The following is a 17,668-nucleotide window of genomic DNA, read 5'->3' as shown; positions in this document are numbered from 1 at the left end:
TAAATTTAAAAACATTCATCTTTCTTATTCATCTTTGATGGTGTTGTATGTAAATAAATACTTAAAAATATCCTTATTGGTGTGGTTCATGCGTAAAGAGTTGTTATGTATAAATGGTTTAATAGAATTACATTTGTCTTTTAGTTGATGCTAGGCTGTGTTTTAGTTGATGCTAGGCTGTAGGATATTCTATTGACATTACCAACATGATGTTTTGAATTTCAGACAAGTTTGCCACTTGCCAAGCTGTGTGCCATGGTAACCATGCAGAAGAGAGGGGAGCCATCAGTACAATCCTTTGGCCTCCCACTGAAACAGGTGGCAGTAGATACAGAATTATCAGAAAGAGGGAAACAATCTCAGGTAAATTATATATACAACATACACCTATGTTGTACAGGTAACTAAGCAATATACAGCAGATACTAGGGTGAAATCTTAAGTTACTTATCACCACATTTCATAAATATGAGACCTTGAACATTAACTTGGTCATTTACAGTAGAAGACAATGTCCTTCACCAATCTTTTGGATTTGTTTAGTACACTGTATCATCTTATGCTTACGTTGTTAAAAGTGATATCAATGTTAAAGCTGGCTTTTTTACTGATTTATTTTTATTATTATTATCGCATATGTATAAGGGTATTACCTTATGAACAATAACGATTGGTTTTCGCTGAAATACGCACATAAAAGAAAAGGTTAATCGGTAATCATAAAAAGGAAATAGCTGTTGATCAACTATCTGGATATGTAATTTTTTCATCATATATGATGACGTGTCCACAAATGCTGCTGCCTGTAAGAAAAATGGCTACCTTCCTGAATTGGTTGCAACAATGTTGGCGATTAATGTCACTTAATTCTGAATTGACTTAGAGTTATCAAATAACATTTGCCACACCCATAACAAATTTCAGTGCTTTACATAGAAACGTAACTAGAAGTATAAAAACACCTGTACAATTGATAACAAAATTAATATTTTTTACCATGACGTCCCTCCGAGCAAGAAATGCATCCTGATATCACAGACGTTTTAGGCATATTCAATACAACTTTATTGAGCAAATTATTTTATCTGTTACAGATGACAGAATCTGGACTAATGGATGTTACTGTTCACTACAGAACTCAGACTTTACAGGTCGGTAATAATTCATCTCATTTATATCATGATATATGTCTTCAAGTACAGATAACAAGAACAAATACATTTTACCTTACTATCATACTGTAGTTAGCCTACTTTGAAACTTGCAAATGAAATCTCAAAAATGTTTGGAATCATTACATTTCTCTGTGCAGAAAAACTTGTACAGGGCTGCTCTCATTTGTGTGGAAAAAACGATTTGTCGAATTTAAAATGTAACATTTCATGCATACAGACCTGCAGATAATGATAAAAGCCTCGAAAGGCTTTGTAAAGGCTTTGTCAAAGCTCAATAGAAAGATCAATAAAATCAGTAGATCTTTCCTTAGCTTTAAAGTTAAAAAAAAAAACAGTCCTTGACAAAGTGATGAAACCGAAAATAGTTCAGCATAAATTTCATAATAAATGTTTATGGACCTAAAACTCTGAATGATTTGCCTTTTAGATATGAAAATCTAGATCTGTAAAAGTGAGTATGTAGGATTAGGAGATCTAAAGCTTAATGTTATATAATAGTAGTACATTACTTGGTCCAATCGTCACTCTAGTCCAATAGTTGGGATAAGAATACTAGGTGAATATTATTAAGGAATATACTGAGGTTTGATTTTTCCTTCGCAGAATGAGCAGAGTCAAGCAGCCAATAAGAATCTGTCGGGGACCCAGATTTGTGTATCTGTTGGTGTCATCAGGGCTTCAGGACTCAAGGTATACCTATATGTGTCTTTAGTAAATCACTGAAGTTTTAGTTCAGTAATATATGATTTGTATAACATTGAGTATTTCACATGTCTTAGGTGCCTTAAGCATAATGAATCCTTTACAGTTGGTGTGTTGATAAACAAATGATCAAATGCTGTCATCTTTCTGCTCTTTTTAGTTGAAATTTTATCCAACGAATGGATACTTTGAGTTGCTTCTCATGAAAATGTCAGATGTTGGCATGATATTGGTTTGTCCTCACATTATGTCAAAAAAAACCACCCCAATTAATGAAATAAAACAAATGAGACACATATTGCCTATACTTACATACATCATTACTGCTGTCTGAATTTGTTCTGGTTTGAGATGTGATAGAGTTATCTTTCCTTACAGGCCGCAGCTGAAGCTATTGCTCGCCTGGACTCTGGGATGCAGTACCCTGCAGAGGTGGGCGTGAACACTTACGTGAAGATTCGAATGTCATTCTTGTCCAAGGAGGTATGATATATTAATTGTACATTCTCTAAAATCAGCAACAGTTGAATTCATAAAACTCATTCAGATAGGAGGATATGAGCACAACATATATTTCTTTTGTACATGAAACATGCTGCCCAATGCTAGAAATTTTCTGTATGAACTAGCCTGTGTGGTACCTTTACATGACATTAAGTGCAAAGTACCCTCCCTTGAGTATTTTTGGAATTCTCACAGATAAATGAATTGAATTTCAAAAAATTGAACAATTTGAATTATTATAAACACAAGTCAAAGTCAAATTAATGTTTTACTGTTGTTTGGAGGCAGTGTATATTAAATTGAATTACACCTAAAAATTCAAAATTCAGGAAAGTAAGATTTTGTGTAAAATATACAAAAATTCTGAGTCACTAAAATAAAAAATGTAGTTTCCTAAGACAAAGAATGGTGTTTGTAATGACATCTTCATTTACTTGTTCCACAGGATGAGAGGATAACCAGGACCATTGCCAGGACATTTGCACCGGAGTTTTCTCACCACATGGACTTTCCTTGTCCTTTGTTGTGGACAGAAGCGGACAATGATGCCCTGGCTCTGGCTGAGATCCTAGAGACAGCTGAGATTACATTGGAGATGTGGCACCAGGTCCCTGGACTGGCCTCTGGTAAGTAGCATCCATTATCATGTCCCATGGCCATCCTTTGGTTAGTGGCACTTATTATTAGGTCCAAGGACTGTCCTCTGGTTAGCAGCAGTACCTATCGGGTCCCAGGACTGTCCTCTGGTTAGTAGCAGTACCTATCAGGTCCCAGGACTGTCCTCTGGTTAGTAGCAGTACCTATCAGGTCCCATGACTGTCCTCTGGTTAGTAGCAGTACCTATCAGGTCCCAGGACTGTCCTCTGGTTAGTAGCAGTACCTATCAGGTCTCAGGACTGTCCTCTGTTTGATAATGCTAATCATCAGGTCAAAGAAATGTCTTCTGGTTAGCAGTGCTAATTATCAAGTCAAGGAACTGTCTTCTGGTTGGTAATGCTAATTATCAGATCCCAGGACTTTTCTCTGGTTGGAAATGCTAATTGTCAGGTCCCAGGACTGTCCTCTGGTTAGTAGCAGTACCTATCAGGTCTCAGGACTTTCCTCTGGTTGGAAATGCTGATTATCAGATCCCAGGACTTTCCTCTGGTTGGAAATGCTAATTGTTAGATCCCGGGTCTTTCCTCTGGTTGGAAATGCTAATTATCAGATCCCAGGACTTTCCTCTGGTTGGAAATGCTGATTATCAGATCCCAGTACTTTCTTCTGGTTGGAAATGCTAATTGTTAGATCCCAGGTCTTTCCTCTGGTTGGAAATGCTAATTATCAGATCCCTGGACTTTCCTCTGGTTGGAAATGCTAATTATCAGATCCCAGGACTTTCCTCTGGTTGGAAATGCTAATCGTTAGGCAGCAGGACTTTCCTCTGGTTGGTAATGCTAATTGTCAGGCAGCAGGACTTTTCTCTGGTTGGAAATGATAATTGTCAGATCCCAGGACTTTCCTCTGGTTGGAAATGCTAATTGTCAGATCCCAGGACTTTCCTCTGGTTGGAAATGATAATTGTCAGATCCCAGGACTTTCCTCTGGTTGGAAATGCTAATTGTCAGATCCCAGGACTTTCCTCTGGTTGGAAATGCTAATTGTCAGATCCCAGGACTTTCCTCTGGTTGGAAATGCTAATTGTCAGATCCCAGGACTTTTCTCTGGTTGGAAATGCTAATTGTCAGATCCCAGGACTTTCCTCTGGTTGGAAATGCTAATTGTCAGATCCCAGGACTTTCCTCTGGTTGGTAATGCTAATTGTCAGATCCCAGGACTTTTCTCTGGTTGGAAATGCTAATTGTCAGATCCCAGGACTTTCCTCTGGTTGGAAATGATAATTGTCAGATCCCAGGACTTTCCTCTGGTTGGTAATGCTAATTGTCAGGCAGCAGGACTTTTCTCTGGTTGGAAATGCTAATTGTTAGGCAGCAGGACTTTTCTCTGGTTGGAAATGCTAATTGTTAGATCCCAGGACTTTTCTCTGGTTGGAAATGATAATTGTCACATCCCAGGACTTTTCTCTGGTTGGAAATGCTAATTGTCAGGCAGCAGGACTTTCCTCTGGTTGGAAATGCTAATTGTCAGGTAGCAGGACTTTTCTCTGGTTGGAAATGCTAATTGTCACATCCCAGGACTTTTCTCTGGTTGGAAATGCTAATTGTCAGGCAGCAGGACTTTCCTCTGGTTGGAAATGCTAATTGTCAGGTAGCAGGACTTTTCTCTGGTTGGAAATGCTAATTGTCAGGCAGCAGGACTTTTCTCTGGTTGGAAATGCTAATTGTCAGGTAGCAGGACTTTTCTCTGGTTGGAAATGCTAATTGTCAGGTAGCAGGACTTTTCTCTGGTTGGAAATGCTAATTGTCACATCCCAGGACTTTTCTCTGGTTGGAAATGCTAATTGTCAGGCAGCAGGACTTTCCTCTGGTTGGAAATGCTAATTGTCAGGTAGCAGGACTTTTCTCTGGTTGGAAATGCTAATTGTCAGGCAGCAGGACTTTTCTCTGGTTGGAAATGCTAATTGTCAGGTAGCAGGACTTTTCTCTGGTTGGAAATGCTAATTGTCAGGCAGCAGGACTTTCCTCTGGTTGGAAATGCTAATTGTCAGGCAGCAGGACTTTTCTCTGGTTGGAAATGCTAATTGTCAGGCAGCAGGACTTTCCTCTGGTTGGAAATGCTAATTGTCAGGCAGCAGGACTTTTCTCTGGTTGGAAATGCTAATTGTCAGATCCCAGGACTTTTCTCTGGTTGGAAATGCTAATTGTTAGGCAGCAGGACTTTTCTCTGGTTGGAAATGCTAATTGTCAGGTAGCAGGACTTTTCTCTGGTTGGAAATGCTAATTGTCAGGCAGCAGGACTTTCCTCTGGTTGGAAATGCTAATTGTCAGGCAGCAGGACTTTCCTCTGGTTGGAAATGCTAATTGTTAGGCAGCAGGACTTTTCTCTGGTTGGAAATGCTAATTGTCACATCCCAGGACTTTCCTCTGGTTGGAAATGCTAATTGTCAGATCCCAGGACTTTCCTCTGGTTGGAAATGCTAATTGTCAGATCCCAGGACTTTTCTCTGGTTGGAAATGCTAATTGTCAGATCCCAGGACTTTCCTCTGGTTGGAAATGCTAATTGTCAGATCCCAGGACTTTCCTCTGGTTGGAAATGCTAATTGTCAGATCCCAGGACTTTCCTCTGGTTGGAAATGCTAATTGTCAGATCCCAGGACTTTCCTCTGGTTGGAAATGCTAATTGTCAGATCCCAGGACTTTTCTCTGGTTGGAAATGCTAATTGTCAGGCAGCAGGACTTTCCTCTGGTTGGAAATGCTAATTGTCAGGTAGCAGGACTTTTCTCTGGTTGGAAATGCTAATTGTCAGATCCCAGGACTTTTCTCTGGTTGGAAATGCTAATTGTCAGGCAGCAGGACTTTCCTCTGGTTGGAAATGCTAATTGTCAGGTAGCAGGACTTTTCTCTGGTTGGAAATGCTAATTGTCAGGCAGCAGGACTTTCCTCTGGTTGGAAATGCTAATTGTCAGATTCCAGGACTTTCCTCTGGTTGGAAATGCAGGACTTTTCTCTGGTTGGAAATGCTAATTGTCAGATCCCAGGACTTTTCTCTGGTTGGAAATGCTAATTGTCAGGCAGCAGGACTTTTCTCTGGTTGGAAATGCTAATTGTCAGATTCCAGGACTTTCCTCTGGTTGGAAATGCTAATTGTTAGGCAGCAGGACTTTTCTCTGGTTGGAAATGCTAATTGTCAGGCAGCAGGACTTTCCTCTGGTTGGAAATGCTAATTGTCAGATCCCAGGACTTTCCTCTGGTTGGAAATGCTAATTGTCAGATCCCAGGACTTTTCTCTGGTTGGAAATGCTAATTGTCAGGCAGCAGGACTTTTCTCTGGTTGGAAATGCTAATTGTCAGATCCCAGGACTTTTCTCTGGTTGGAAATGCTTTTCTCTGGTTGGAAATGCTAATTGTCAGATCCCAGGACTTTCCTCTGGTTGGAAATGCTAATTGTCAGATCCCAGGACTTTTCTCTGGTTGGAAATGCTAATTGTCAGGCAGCAGGACTTTTCTCTGGTTGGAAATGCTAATTGTCAGATCCCAGGACTTTTCTCTGGTTGGAAATGCTAATTGTCAGGCAGCAGGACTTTTCTCTGGTTGGAAATGCTAATTGTTAGGCAGCAGGACTTTTCTCTGGTTGGAAATGCTAATTGTCAGATCCCAGGACAAGGCATGGTTGTGAAAAAAGAAAAACAATTCATACAATCATTTCTTCTACCTGAAAAGCATTTTGTGGTCAGATAATATTATTCCAGCTTTCAATCATTAAAAAACCCATTCTCAGCTTAAGTTTTAAAAATATTGGTAAATTTCACTTGCAGAACAGTCATTTAAGAGAATGTCATTTGTCAGGACTTAATTTGAAAGTCGAAATTTATTTAAGTTTTGTTTGAATGTGTTTGCAGATCTAGACAGGCAGATAGCACAACAGACCAATTCTGAGGTCCAAGGTCGACGACTAGTGGAGAAAACACAAGATGTATTACTGGGAACTACCACACTGCCCCTTGCTGCCCTCCTCACCAACCGTACAGGTAAGGATGTGCACTCAATGTCATTACTTTTATTTACCAGCTTGTTTTCTTGTAATAATTTTTTGGATGAGTAGTCTGTACATTGTTCTGTAATTTTCAGGTATCAGTGGGTGGTTTGCTGTAAATCTCCCTCAGGTTGGCTGGCAGCAGGATGCCAAGTACACGGAGGATGACGAGGACAGGACCGTACCTTGTAACCAAGGTCTGGAACGAGTGGTTGGTGGAGTTGAGCTGGTGGTCAAGTTTGCACACCACAATGATCGTGACAGAGTGATCCATGCCGCTCGAGGGGTGGGCTGGTCACCCATCGACCTTGATGTGGAGGATGAGGAAGACTGGCAGAGTGATGGTACATACATCAGATATAGCTGTGAATTAATTGTCTTTCAATACTCATTATTCTTGTGTTGATGAAAAATAGTATACTTCACACCGTAAATGTGCATCAAATTCTTTTTTTTTTTTTCCTTTTTCTGATATCAAAAAGCAACAGGATGAAGGCTTCAGATAAAACTATTAGGTGTATAGTTATGGTATCCATGAAAGTATTTTTACCATCTGAAATGTTGTTTGGTTTAGACCACAAAAGAATGTACCCATGATCATTTAGTGATTGAACAATATTGTACACAGGTGCTTCATAGTTAATTTGTCAGTTTCTTATGGCGTTTAATGGGACTATGAATGCCACCTAAAAGAAGGAACAGAGCAAGACATAGATGTTACTTTTCTATGATCAATGTTAAAAACAACCCTATTCCCCAGAGCTACAAAAATGACATATAAATAATAAAAACATTTCGGTTGTGGCATTAATTACTGATATAAATGTCATCTGATTGTTAGTGTCCTAATGAGGCAGTGTCCTAGAGATGGAATATATGCTTGATAATTATTAAGTAAATGTGTGCTTTCAAATAAGTGAATGTATATGTGCAGAGTTACAGATAAATAATTCTGTGCTTGGTCATAAATGAATGATCATGTGCCTTGTTACAGATGAAGGATGCGGTCAGTACCACCAGATCACTGTTTGTATGGACCAAGTAAGCTTCCCTCTGCAGAACGCCCTTATAGCTGGGCAAACCAATCTTGACAAAACAGCCCGTTGCTACGTCCGATATAAACTTTATGATAAGAGTAAGTGTGTTTAAGTTACACTCATCCCAGTAATTACATATTATCTTCAGTGAATTTGTTTTAAATCTGCTGCTGTGTTTTACAGTATTTTTGTGATGATATAAAGGTATAAAGAGCAGTGTTCTGTGCCTGTCTTCAAAGATCATACTTTGGTTCTCATTTGTTATTTTGTGGAGAATCTCTGCATTAGATTTTGTCTAAACCTATTTAACCCATTTCACTGCAAGAATTCTTTAAATGGATTTTATTGAAACTAGTTTGAACTCTTCTTTCCAATGTCCAAAAGTATAAATATGATATGTGTTTGTTTGATATCAATTACAGGTGCGGTGGTATCTAAGAGTGTCAAGTGTCGTATATTGGACACGGGCTACATTTTGTCTCACTGTGACCACAAACACGAATTCCAGATACCTATCAGCTCACCATTTAAATGGTAAGTTCATTGTCTGGTGTTAAGATCTCAAAGTTTTTCTTAGTATATATTTTTGAAGATACAGCTTAGGGTACAAATTGATGTAATAATGTAGTGTTTATTGTTAATTTGTTTACTAATTGTTAATTTGTTTATTAATTGTTAATTAGGGACTATTGTATATATATTTGTTCATTGTTGACCTGGCATAGAGTTTTAATCAGGGACTGGCATTGTTTGTCTGTATGGTTCTATATTGTTGATCTGTTGATAGTATTTGTACAGTGATGTCTGTACTGTTGATCTGTTGACAGTATTTGTACAGTGATGTCTGTACTGTTGATCTGTTGACAGTATTTGTACAGTGATGTCTGTACTGTTGATCTGTTGACAGTATTTGTACAGTGATCTCTGTACTGTTGATCTGTTGACTGTATTTGTACAGTGATGTCTATACTGTTGATCTGTTGACAGTATTTGTACAGTGATGTCTGTACTGTTGATCTGTTGATAGTATTTGTACAGTGATGTCTATACTGTTGATCTGTTGACAGTATTTGTACAGTGATGTCTGTTGATCTGTTGACAGTATTTGTACAGTGATGTCTGTTGATCTGTTGATAGTATTTGTACAGTGATGTCTGTTGATCTGTTGATAGTATTTGTACAGTGATGTCTGTTGATCTGTTGACAGTATTTGTACAGTGATGTCTGTTGATCTGTTGATAGTATTTGTACAGTGATGTCTGTTGATCTGTTGATAGTATTTGTACAGTGATGTCTGTACTGTTGATCTGTTGATAGTATTTGTACAGTGATGTCTATACTGTTGATCTGTTGACAGTATTTGTACAGTGATGTCTATACTGTTGATAGTATTTGTACAGTGATGTCTGTTGATGTGTTGACAGTATTTGTACAGTGATGTCTGTTGATGTGTTGACAGTATTTGTACAGTGATGTCTGTTGATCTGTTGACAGTATTGGTACAGTGATGTCTGTTGATATGTTGACAGTATTTGTACAGTGATGTCTTTTGATCTGTTGACAGTATTTGTACAGTGATGTCTATACTGTTGATCTGTTGAAGGTATTTGTACAGTAATGTCTGTACTGTTGATCTGTTGACAGTATTTGTACAGTGATGTCTGTTGATCTGTTGACAGCATTTGTACAGTGATGTCTGTTGATCTGTTGACAGTATTTGTACAGTGATGTCTGTATTGTTGATCTGTTGACAGTATTTGTACAGTGATGTCTATACTGTTGATCTGTTGACAGTATTTGTACAGTGGTGTCTATACTGTTGATCTGTTGACAGTATTTGTACAGTGATGTCTTTTGATCTGTTGACAGTATTTGTACAGTGATGTCTATACTGTTGATCTGTTGAAGGTATTTGTACAGTAATGTCTGTACTGTTGATCTGTTGACAGTATTTGTACAGTGATGTCTGTTGATCTGTTGACAGCATTTGTACAGTGATGTCTGTTGATCTGTTGACAGTATTTGTACAGTGATGTCTGTATTGTTGATCTGTTGACAGTATTTGTACAGTGATGTCTATACTGTTGATCTGTTGACAGTATTTGTACAGTGGTGTCTATACTGTTGATCTGTTGACAGTATTTGTACAGTGATGTCTATACTGTTGATCTGTTGACAGTATTTGTACAGTGATGTCTGTACTGTTGGTCTGTTGACAGTATTTGTACAGTGATGTCTGTTGACAGTATTTGTACAGTGATGTCTGTTGATGTGTTGACAGGTACCTGCGGGAAGAAAAGCTGGAGGTACAGGTGTGGGTGAGCTATGGTAAGAAGGAGAGCAATCAGAAGACACAGCACAGAGATAAACTGATTGGCACTACGTATATAGGACTAGACGCTCTCAATGACCAGCGTCGCAGACAGCACAGGATCAGGTACAGCAGTAGCATACTGTTTTGTTAAACCCTTGGTGTAATAGTAGGAAATCAATCAGAGAGTGACATAGGAGTTAACAGAAAGAATATTAGACACTTAAGCAACTTTACTGAGTCAAACCAGTGACAGCCAGACACATTAATTCTGTAGAATTATTGTTTTATTTGGAAGTATTAATCTGCAGTGAACATGTCTGACTGTCCTGCTTTTCTTTCTAGTGGAATGTTCCCGCTATACAAACCAGGCGCAGCTAGTCTGGGGGGAGCCTTCCTTAGGGCACATGTAACTGCTAAACCACAGTTCGGGAGTGTCGCCAAGGTAAGATCTTGTTTCCCATACATGGATAGAAGTGTGTACTGTCTTATACATAGTTTCCATGCTGAAAATGATTTTGGTTTTTGTACTTTCGAATACTTTGAATTTTACCAGGAATTTCCTCGTTGAAAACAGTATTACTATTTAATTATCAGTCTATCTGTCTGTCAGTCTGTCTGTCAGTCTGTCTGTATGAAATTGACAAGATTTAAACATAACAAGAACTTACGGAATGAAAGTGGAATCAAAACACATAACAAAAGATTCAGAATGGCAATAAAAGCTTAAGAACACTTCCCTACCTGTGAGATCAAACATATAACTTAAAGGTGAATATCAGTTTCACAGGATCAGGACGCTTATTTAAGATTCAGGGAGGGAGTTCTGGAGCAAGATTATGAAATATCTTAATGGAATTGTGTCATTGTCCTACATTAAACATCCTCCTCATATATCACAGACATGTCTAAAATCTGATTCGTTTGTTACACTGATATCAACATAGCTAAAACAAGCAAGTGCTGTTGACTGATTTATCATTTTCAAAATAACCAGATTTCATTTTAAAATGATGGATACAGTGTTTGGCTTTTACAGTGAGCAGTAACTCCAGATGTGTTACTTAAATTATGACATGGAAACATTTTAAAACTGAGAGAACCTTGAAGAATTGTGTGGCATCAACTTTCCATTTTACACTTGTAACCTTCAGTCCATTTTGAAGATTTCCAAGCATAAATACAGCAAGTTTCAAACGTGTGTGTCATACAATCATTTAACTTGTATACAGATTTATAATATGCATGTACACTTGCTTTTGGTAGCAATCTGACAATGAGGCAGACGAGAAGTCATCAGAGAGTGAAGTAGATGAAGAATACGACCCGAATGACAGTTTCCATCAGCTGATGGGGAGAAAGAAGTCAAAGTCGAGTGCAGATGTACCTCACCTTGAGAGAGTGGAGGAGGATTCCACTGTTCCACACTTCCCTGTTGTTATATCCGTTGATCGTGCCATGCATTTACCGCTGATCAGCGACAAAAATAGGTAAAAAAGGAAATTGTCGAATATATACTGAATGTCCGATAGGAAAACTTTTAATATAGATAATGATGCATTGATTGGTTCGATAAAATCCAAGTTATGATTAAAGTATCATTTGTTAAGAATTTGTTTTGTTTCAGATCTGAGGAGTATCTGCCAAATACCTATGTGTCTTACCAGACATCTGAGAGTGCCAGCCCTGCTTACACACAGGTCTTCTACAACTCAGACAACCCAGTCTGGGATGACCAGCAGGAGACACGGCTCAGCACTGAGCTTCTCTACCAGGAAAACAAGGTAAGTTTTGCCACATTATCCAAAAAACAAAGACATTCAGAAAGAATTTATGTTTGTTGTTGTGATCTGTATTACTGCATTTTTCTGCATAAAAAAACAGTAGACTAGCAACAACTGCTTCTCATATTACAACAGAAGATCAATATTTTATGTCACATCACGATACCGTAGTCCAAAGCTTTAGGATGATCTGTTCTAGATTTCTTTTCCTTACCTTCAGAATCTGGTATTCAAAGTTTGGCATAAACCCCAGAGTGCTTCAAAGGATCCTGACAAGTCCTCTGACCGTGTGCTAGGGTTCGTATCTGTGGATCTGACCCCACTGACCTCAGGACTTCTACAGATCTGTGGCTGGTACAATGTCATGGACTTCCATGGCCAGTGTCGTGGTCAGATCAAGGTCAGTATTTCTCTTATCTTGGTTGATGCTGTCTATAATAAGTACTTACATCTTTTAAAAACTTCATAGAAACACATAACAGAGCTTAATCATGGTATAAATTTTTTTTGGAACGACTGAGTTGATTCATATGATTTGAATTGGTCTTTGATATTCATTTATTAGTTCCCCACTGGAGAAACAGAGAGGACTTCCATATAATTTTGCATTGTATCTGTTCATCCTTCCATCAACTTGTCCGTACCCTTTCTTCAACACAACTAATCATGGAAACATAATTCTTAGGATATGGGCTCACCTTGGTGAGATGGATGGTGTGTCGCCTATCAAAAGCAGATTACTTTGACCTATATTTTGACCTTTGACCTACATAAAGAATAAAAGTTTGTGTGGGCCCTGTCTTCTGCACCAATAATCATGGGAACTTAGTACTTAGGATATGATTTCACCTTGGTGAGGTAATATGTCATTGAGGGACTGTAATTCACCAAATTATCTTGTTTTATATGTGAACATGCATCTTTTTGGATATTGAATGATGATAATTTCTTTATTCCTAATTTGTATTAAATACAGGATTATATATTGACCAATCTTTTGTGTATAACTTAGATATAAGAGGTGTTGTCAGGAGAATGATTGAACTGATTACATTCTGGCTTACCTTTCAGGTGAACATTGTGCCACAGGATGATGTAACACAGTATTTACGAGGCATCCCAGGCCAGCCTGTGGCCACATCCTTCTACAACCAACCTTCCAGTCTTCCGTTTACTGTCAACTCCTCCGTCCACAACATGATGCCCTCAGAACAACCAATATCACTTCCCACAGATCTACGTCCCTTTTCCTCCAATCTGCCAAACTTTGACATAGTGCGAGAACATCAGGAACAGTTACAGCATCAGCTGAGCGAGAATATCCGCCAGTTCCTGCGTAACCATGAAATGTCATCACAGGATTCCTCAGACGATTCACCACGCCCTGAGGTGTCACCTCACTGGCAACCTCCAAGTCTTAACGAGATCAAGGTGGATGACAGTGCTGCTTGTTCACGCTCCATCATGTTCTCATCTCTCAGGTAAACTGTCATGTCTATTAAGCAATGACCAATATTTTTCCATATCTGTTTGCAAACTTGAGTCACTAGAATTACTGTAAAGAAATGCTGATTTTGAAGAGGTCATATTTTAATGTCTTATCAACTGAACTTTGAGGTTACTCAAGTTTATTTTCAAATCAAACGGTTAAACCTGATTGTTTATCAAAATTGATTCGTGATTTTTTAATTCTTTTCCAGAAAACAAATGCAAGATTTAGATGATATCACATCAAAGTTGAAGCAGAAGCTGGTTTCTCCCCCCTCTGTGAAAAATCCCTCACGGAGTGTGTCAGAAATACACGACTCTGATCACATGACAAATGCTCCCATTCAGTCGATTATCTCCCCACTGTCGACCCTACAACTGACCTCAACTCTGAGAGCCAATGATAGTGAGCTACTGCTAACAGGGTCAAATGAAGGTGAGTCATCACGGACTGCTGTTGACTCGGGGGCCTTCTCTGTAACTCAGTCTAGTGAGAAATACCAAGATGCTTTGGATTCTCAGAGAAGTAGTGAGAGAATGGATACTCTGAGAATGGGAGTAACGCCTCGTGAATTTGATAATACTGGACAGGATGGTTCAACTCCACAGGAGGCACAGAAAAGCTCTGGTTCTACACCAAGAGACGCACACAATTTCAGCGACACTGGTATACACATGGGCTACACTCCGAGAGACGACACATCAGTGTCAACTGGGGGATTTAACATAGTGAACACTCCACGAGATCAGATCAGGGTGGATACTTCAACATCAGGTAGTGGCCTGACCTTTACACAGGATAGTAATTTTAATGCTAGAAACAGGAATGTGAGTGGAAGTAGTAGTGCTTCATTAGGATTCTCTTATCAGGGAGAACAAGGAAACAGCACTGCCAGTAGTTACAGGAACAATGTAGGGATAACAGTGAAGAACATCACTCCAAGGACTCAGGACAGCGATGTGAAGGAAATGAGTGTGATTCAGGAGTTCACAGAAAATGAGGATGACACAGGCAGCAATAATGGAGAGGAGGATGAACAATACTACCAGGAATACCGGGACATTTTGGATGAACAGGAGAACGAAGATGAATCTGGTAATGAGGAGGAAAATGTTGTGGTTCCTAGAACGTTAAATGATGTTTCAGGCAAGTTTGGAGGTATCCCAGGTCATTCTGTTTACATGGACAGCAATGGGCACGGATCACCTCGAGAGTTTGTGAGAAATGGACAGACAATGCCATTTGATATTAGAGCTAGTGATTCTCGGGAATTGAGTCGGACTAAATTTGAGAGCCGGGAGGCTGATAATGTGTTAGATCTATCAGACAATGAGTCTTTGCCAAACGAACAACTCTCTCCACATTTCCAACTAACAGAACGACCATCATTTATAGAGAAAGATAGTTGGTTTTCTGACGAGGAGAGAGATCAGAAAGATCAGCATAGGTCAAGATCTGATACAGGAGAAAGTTCACATGGGCACAAGAAAGATGGAGCTGTAGCAAACATGGGTCTACTGCAAGACGTGGAATTAGAATCCGTGAACTCTGGTAGTCACAATACGCAAAATTCAGGATCAAAACAATCTTCCCGTGTATCATCAGCTGGAAGTGACAGGCTTTCAGCCAAGAATTCCTCTGGACATTCTCATGAATCACAGTCAAATTACTTTGAGGACCAAGTTCCTCTTTCTTCTTCTGTGCCAAAATCACCAAAGGAGGTATTTTCAGAGGTGGTGTCTGAGTTAGAGGACTTCTTTTCTGATCCAGTACAACCTCATACCAGAATGGAAGGACAAAGGTCAATGTCACCTTCTTACGGGTCAAGGTCTCACTCACGTTCTCCCAGAATGTTAAATGAAGGAATAAACTTTGAAAGCTCTGAGAGCTACAGTGAACCTGACAAAGCTAGTACAAATATGAATGGCTACAGTAGTCTCCCAAATGGAGAAATACATGATTTACCAAATGGGTTTCAGGAGCCATCGTCAATGCCAAATTTTTTCCTTCCATCTCAACACTTGGCAGAATCTATGCAAGCCTTACAGCAAGTAACAGCAGGGCTTCCATCTTCTAGTCAGCAGGTATGTCCAGTTTTTCTCTGTGTTCCTCTGTGGGTGTATTATTTTTTTCCAGTTGCTCAAATTTTCAGGTATTAATCACTTAATATTAAATTTTGATGGTGTTTAAAAAAAATATTTGTACCATACTAACTTGACATCCTAGTTGAAACAATAAATGCAAAAAAGTCATTGTTGTAATTCTTATTTCAAAGTATTAGTTCTCTTACTTGACTAGCATTGATCAGTGTGTTCATTTTTATCTTACCAGGATAATGATGTTACATATTGAAAATCCAAAGATTTTTGAAATCATTCACATTGCATGAGCTTGTCTACTATGTGTTCTTATTAATGTTAAAATGGTCCCAGTGGAAAGGATTTGTGTAATTGAAGATTTTGTACTGGAACATGTAGCTACAGCTACAATTTTGCAATAACTTTGACATGATGTCCTCTTGAAAAGTTAAAAAAAACATTTTTTGAAGTAATGAAGGTAAGACTGGGTTGCATATCAACAAAAGAATAAGTCTAGTCTGGTTTCCATCACATCAATTTTGTTTTGCAGCACCCTGACCCTGAGAGACAGGCTGCTAAAGTACAAGCTACTGCCAACCTAATGGGAAAACTGACTACAAATAACCACAAAGTGAAGTTCTCCTCCATACACACAAAAGGGAGACAACCTCCCACTGCAGCAGAGACCAAAAGAATAGCAAAGATATTCTCTGAGAAGTTTTCATCTAAAGACTGATCAGTAATTGATCCTAAGTAGGGACTTGTTGTTGATGGTAGTCTAGTTAGTATATATAGTTGTGTAAATGTAGATTTGTAAGGGGTTTGAAATCTCTCTTGTTGTGACATGAGTTTCTGATCTTCTTTTACATGACAACGAATGCTGTGAGATGTTAATCTTAATGACAAAGCTTGTCTGTGATATGCCCTCAATGCTTACTCCCCAACTACATATTCATCAGTGCATCAATCGTCATTGTTATTTGTCAGTTATTCATACATGTATTCTCATTCTAGACTTTGTTTTTGTTTTTCTTTGTCATGAAATTTCAATTTCATAATTAATGTTGAATGGTTACCAGTAAACAGGCATGTTAATTTCCATTTCTGAAATTCCGAAAAAAATGTTTCCGGTGCTTTTTCTTGGGCACTGTGGAGCATACATGGGCCCTATTCCCAAAATACATTGTCTGCTCCCTAAAAATTTCCTTCCCAAAATTACGCACCTCCCAAATTTGTGGGGATAAGCCTTGGTTTCTTTAATTTGCCATCAAAAGGAAAACAGATCCACCAGCATAGCAACTGTGCAGCTGTCTTGAATTCTTAAATCAAGTTTGCTTTTTACATGTTTTTAATAAAAGGTAGCAAACAAAAATCTTTTCTTTATATAAATCAAAAGACACTCTCAATGTATTAATGACCAAGTGATATTAAATAATCTCAGTATTGCCAGTGATTTGTATGTGTAAGGTCCTTCTCTTGTGGTAAATGATATTAAACCTGGTCACCACTCACCTCATAAAATAAAGAAAAACTTTTAATTTTCCCATAAAAGTAGACATTGCTCTCAGATGTCTTCCTGTCTTCTTTACCAAATCAGAAAATTTACTGTCCAGCTTGCCAGGAGAAAGCTTTCTTAAAAATAGCACAATCTCAAGCTTTATATCGGTGATGATTCAATTTTATCATAAATATCTGTTAACAACCATGATAGCAATCAGTACTTACCAAGAATCCACTAGGATGCATACAAGTCACTCCATCTTGTTTTCATCATAACAGGTGCTATGCACAAAGCATTATGGGATTGGAAGACAGACTGAATATAGCTGGCAAATTTGCCAGTAATTTAAGTCAGTCTGATCAATTCGATTGCATAAGGACTTCCTTCATTAGTTATGTAATTAGGCATTTTTGGGAAGTCAGTGGAATAAAGTATTCAATATGGGATATCGAC

General features: G+C 38.5%; 1 protein-coding gene across 1 annotated transcript in view; it reads left to right on the top strand.

Annotated features, from left to right (window-relative positions):
* Nucleotides 1–17,369, top strand: part of LOC132553903 (C2 domain-containing protein 3-like) — a 32,085-nt gene extending 14,716 nt beyond the window's left edge. Inside the window, exons 27-43 of the mRNA XM_060218193.1 lie at nt 226–363; nt 1,095–1,151; nt 1,779–1,865; nt 2,256–2,360; nt 2,827–3,007; nt 6,882–7,010; nt 7,111–7,359; nt 8,010–8,150; nt 8,475–8,586; nt 10,334–10,489; nt 10,709–10,808; nt 11,630–11,853; nt 11,991–12,147; nt 12,368–12,547; nt 13,219–13,628; nt 13,848–15,720; nt 16,265–17,369. Coding sequence (XP_060074176.1) covers nt 226–363; nt 1,095–1,151; nt 1,779–1,865; nt 2,256–2,360; nt 2,827–3,007; nt 6,882–7,010; nt 7,111–7,359; nt 8,010–8,150; nt 8,475–8,586; nt 10,334–10,489; nt 10,709–10,808; nt 11,630–11,853; nt 11,991–12,147; nt 12,368–12,547; nt 13,219–13,628; nt 13,848–15,720; nt 16,265–16,450 — 4,485 coding nt within the window. The 3' untranslated portion in view covers nt 16,451–17,369. The remainder of the gene's footprint in view (nt 1–225; nt 364–1,094; nt 1,152–1,778; nt 1,866–2,255; nt 2,361–2,826; nt 3,008–6,881; nt 7,011–7,110; nt 7,360–8,009; nt 8,151–8,474; nt 8,587–10,333; nt 10,490–10,708; nt 10,809–11,629; nt 11,854–11,990; nt 12,148–12,367; nt 12,548–13,218; nt 13,629–13,847; nt 15,721–16,264) is intronic.
* Nucleotides 17,370–17,668: the final 299 nt, after the last annotated feature.

This window comes from Ylistrum balloti, unplaced genomic scaffold (assembly GCF_031769215.1).
Source record: "Ylistrum balloti isolate Yb309-2 unplaced genomic scaffold, AGI_CSIRO_Ybal_v1 Utg370366, whole genome shotgun sequence".
Classification (NCBI taxonomy): domain Eukaryota; kingdom Metazoa; phylum Mollusca; class Bivalvia; order Pectinida; family Pectinidae; genus Ylistrum; species Ylistrum balloti.
The sequence above is the reverse complement of the archived record's forward strand: the minus strand, read 5'-3'. Positions and strand labels throughout refer to the sequence as shown.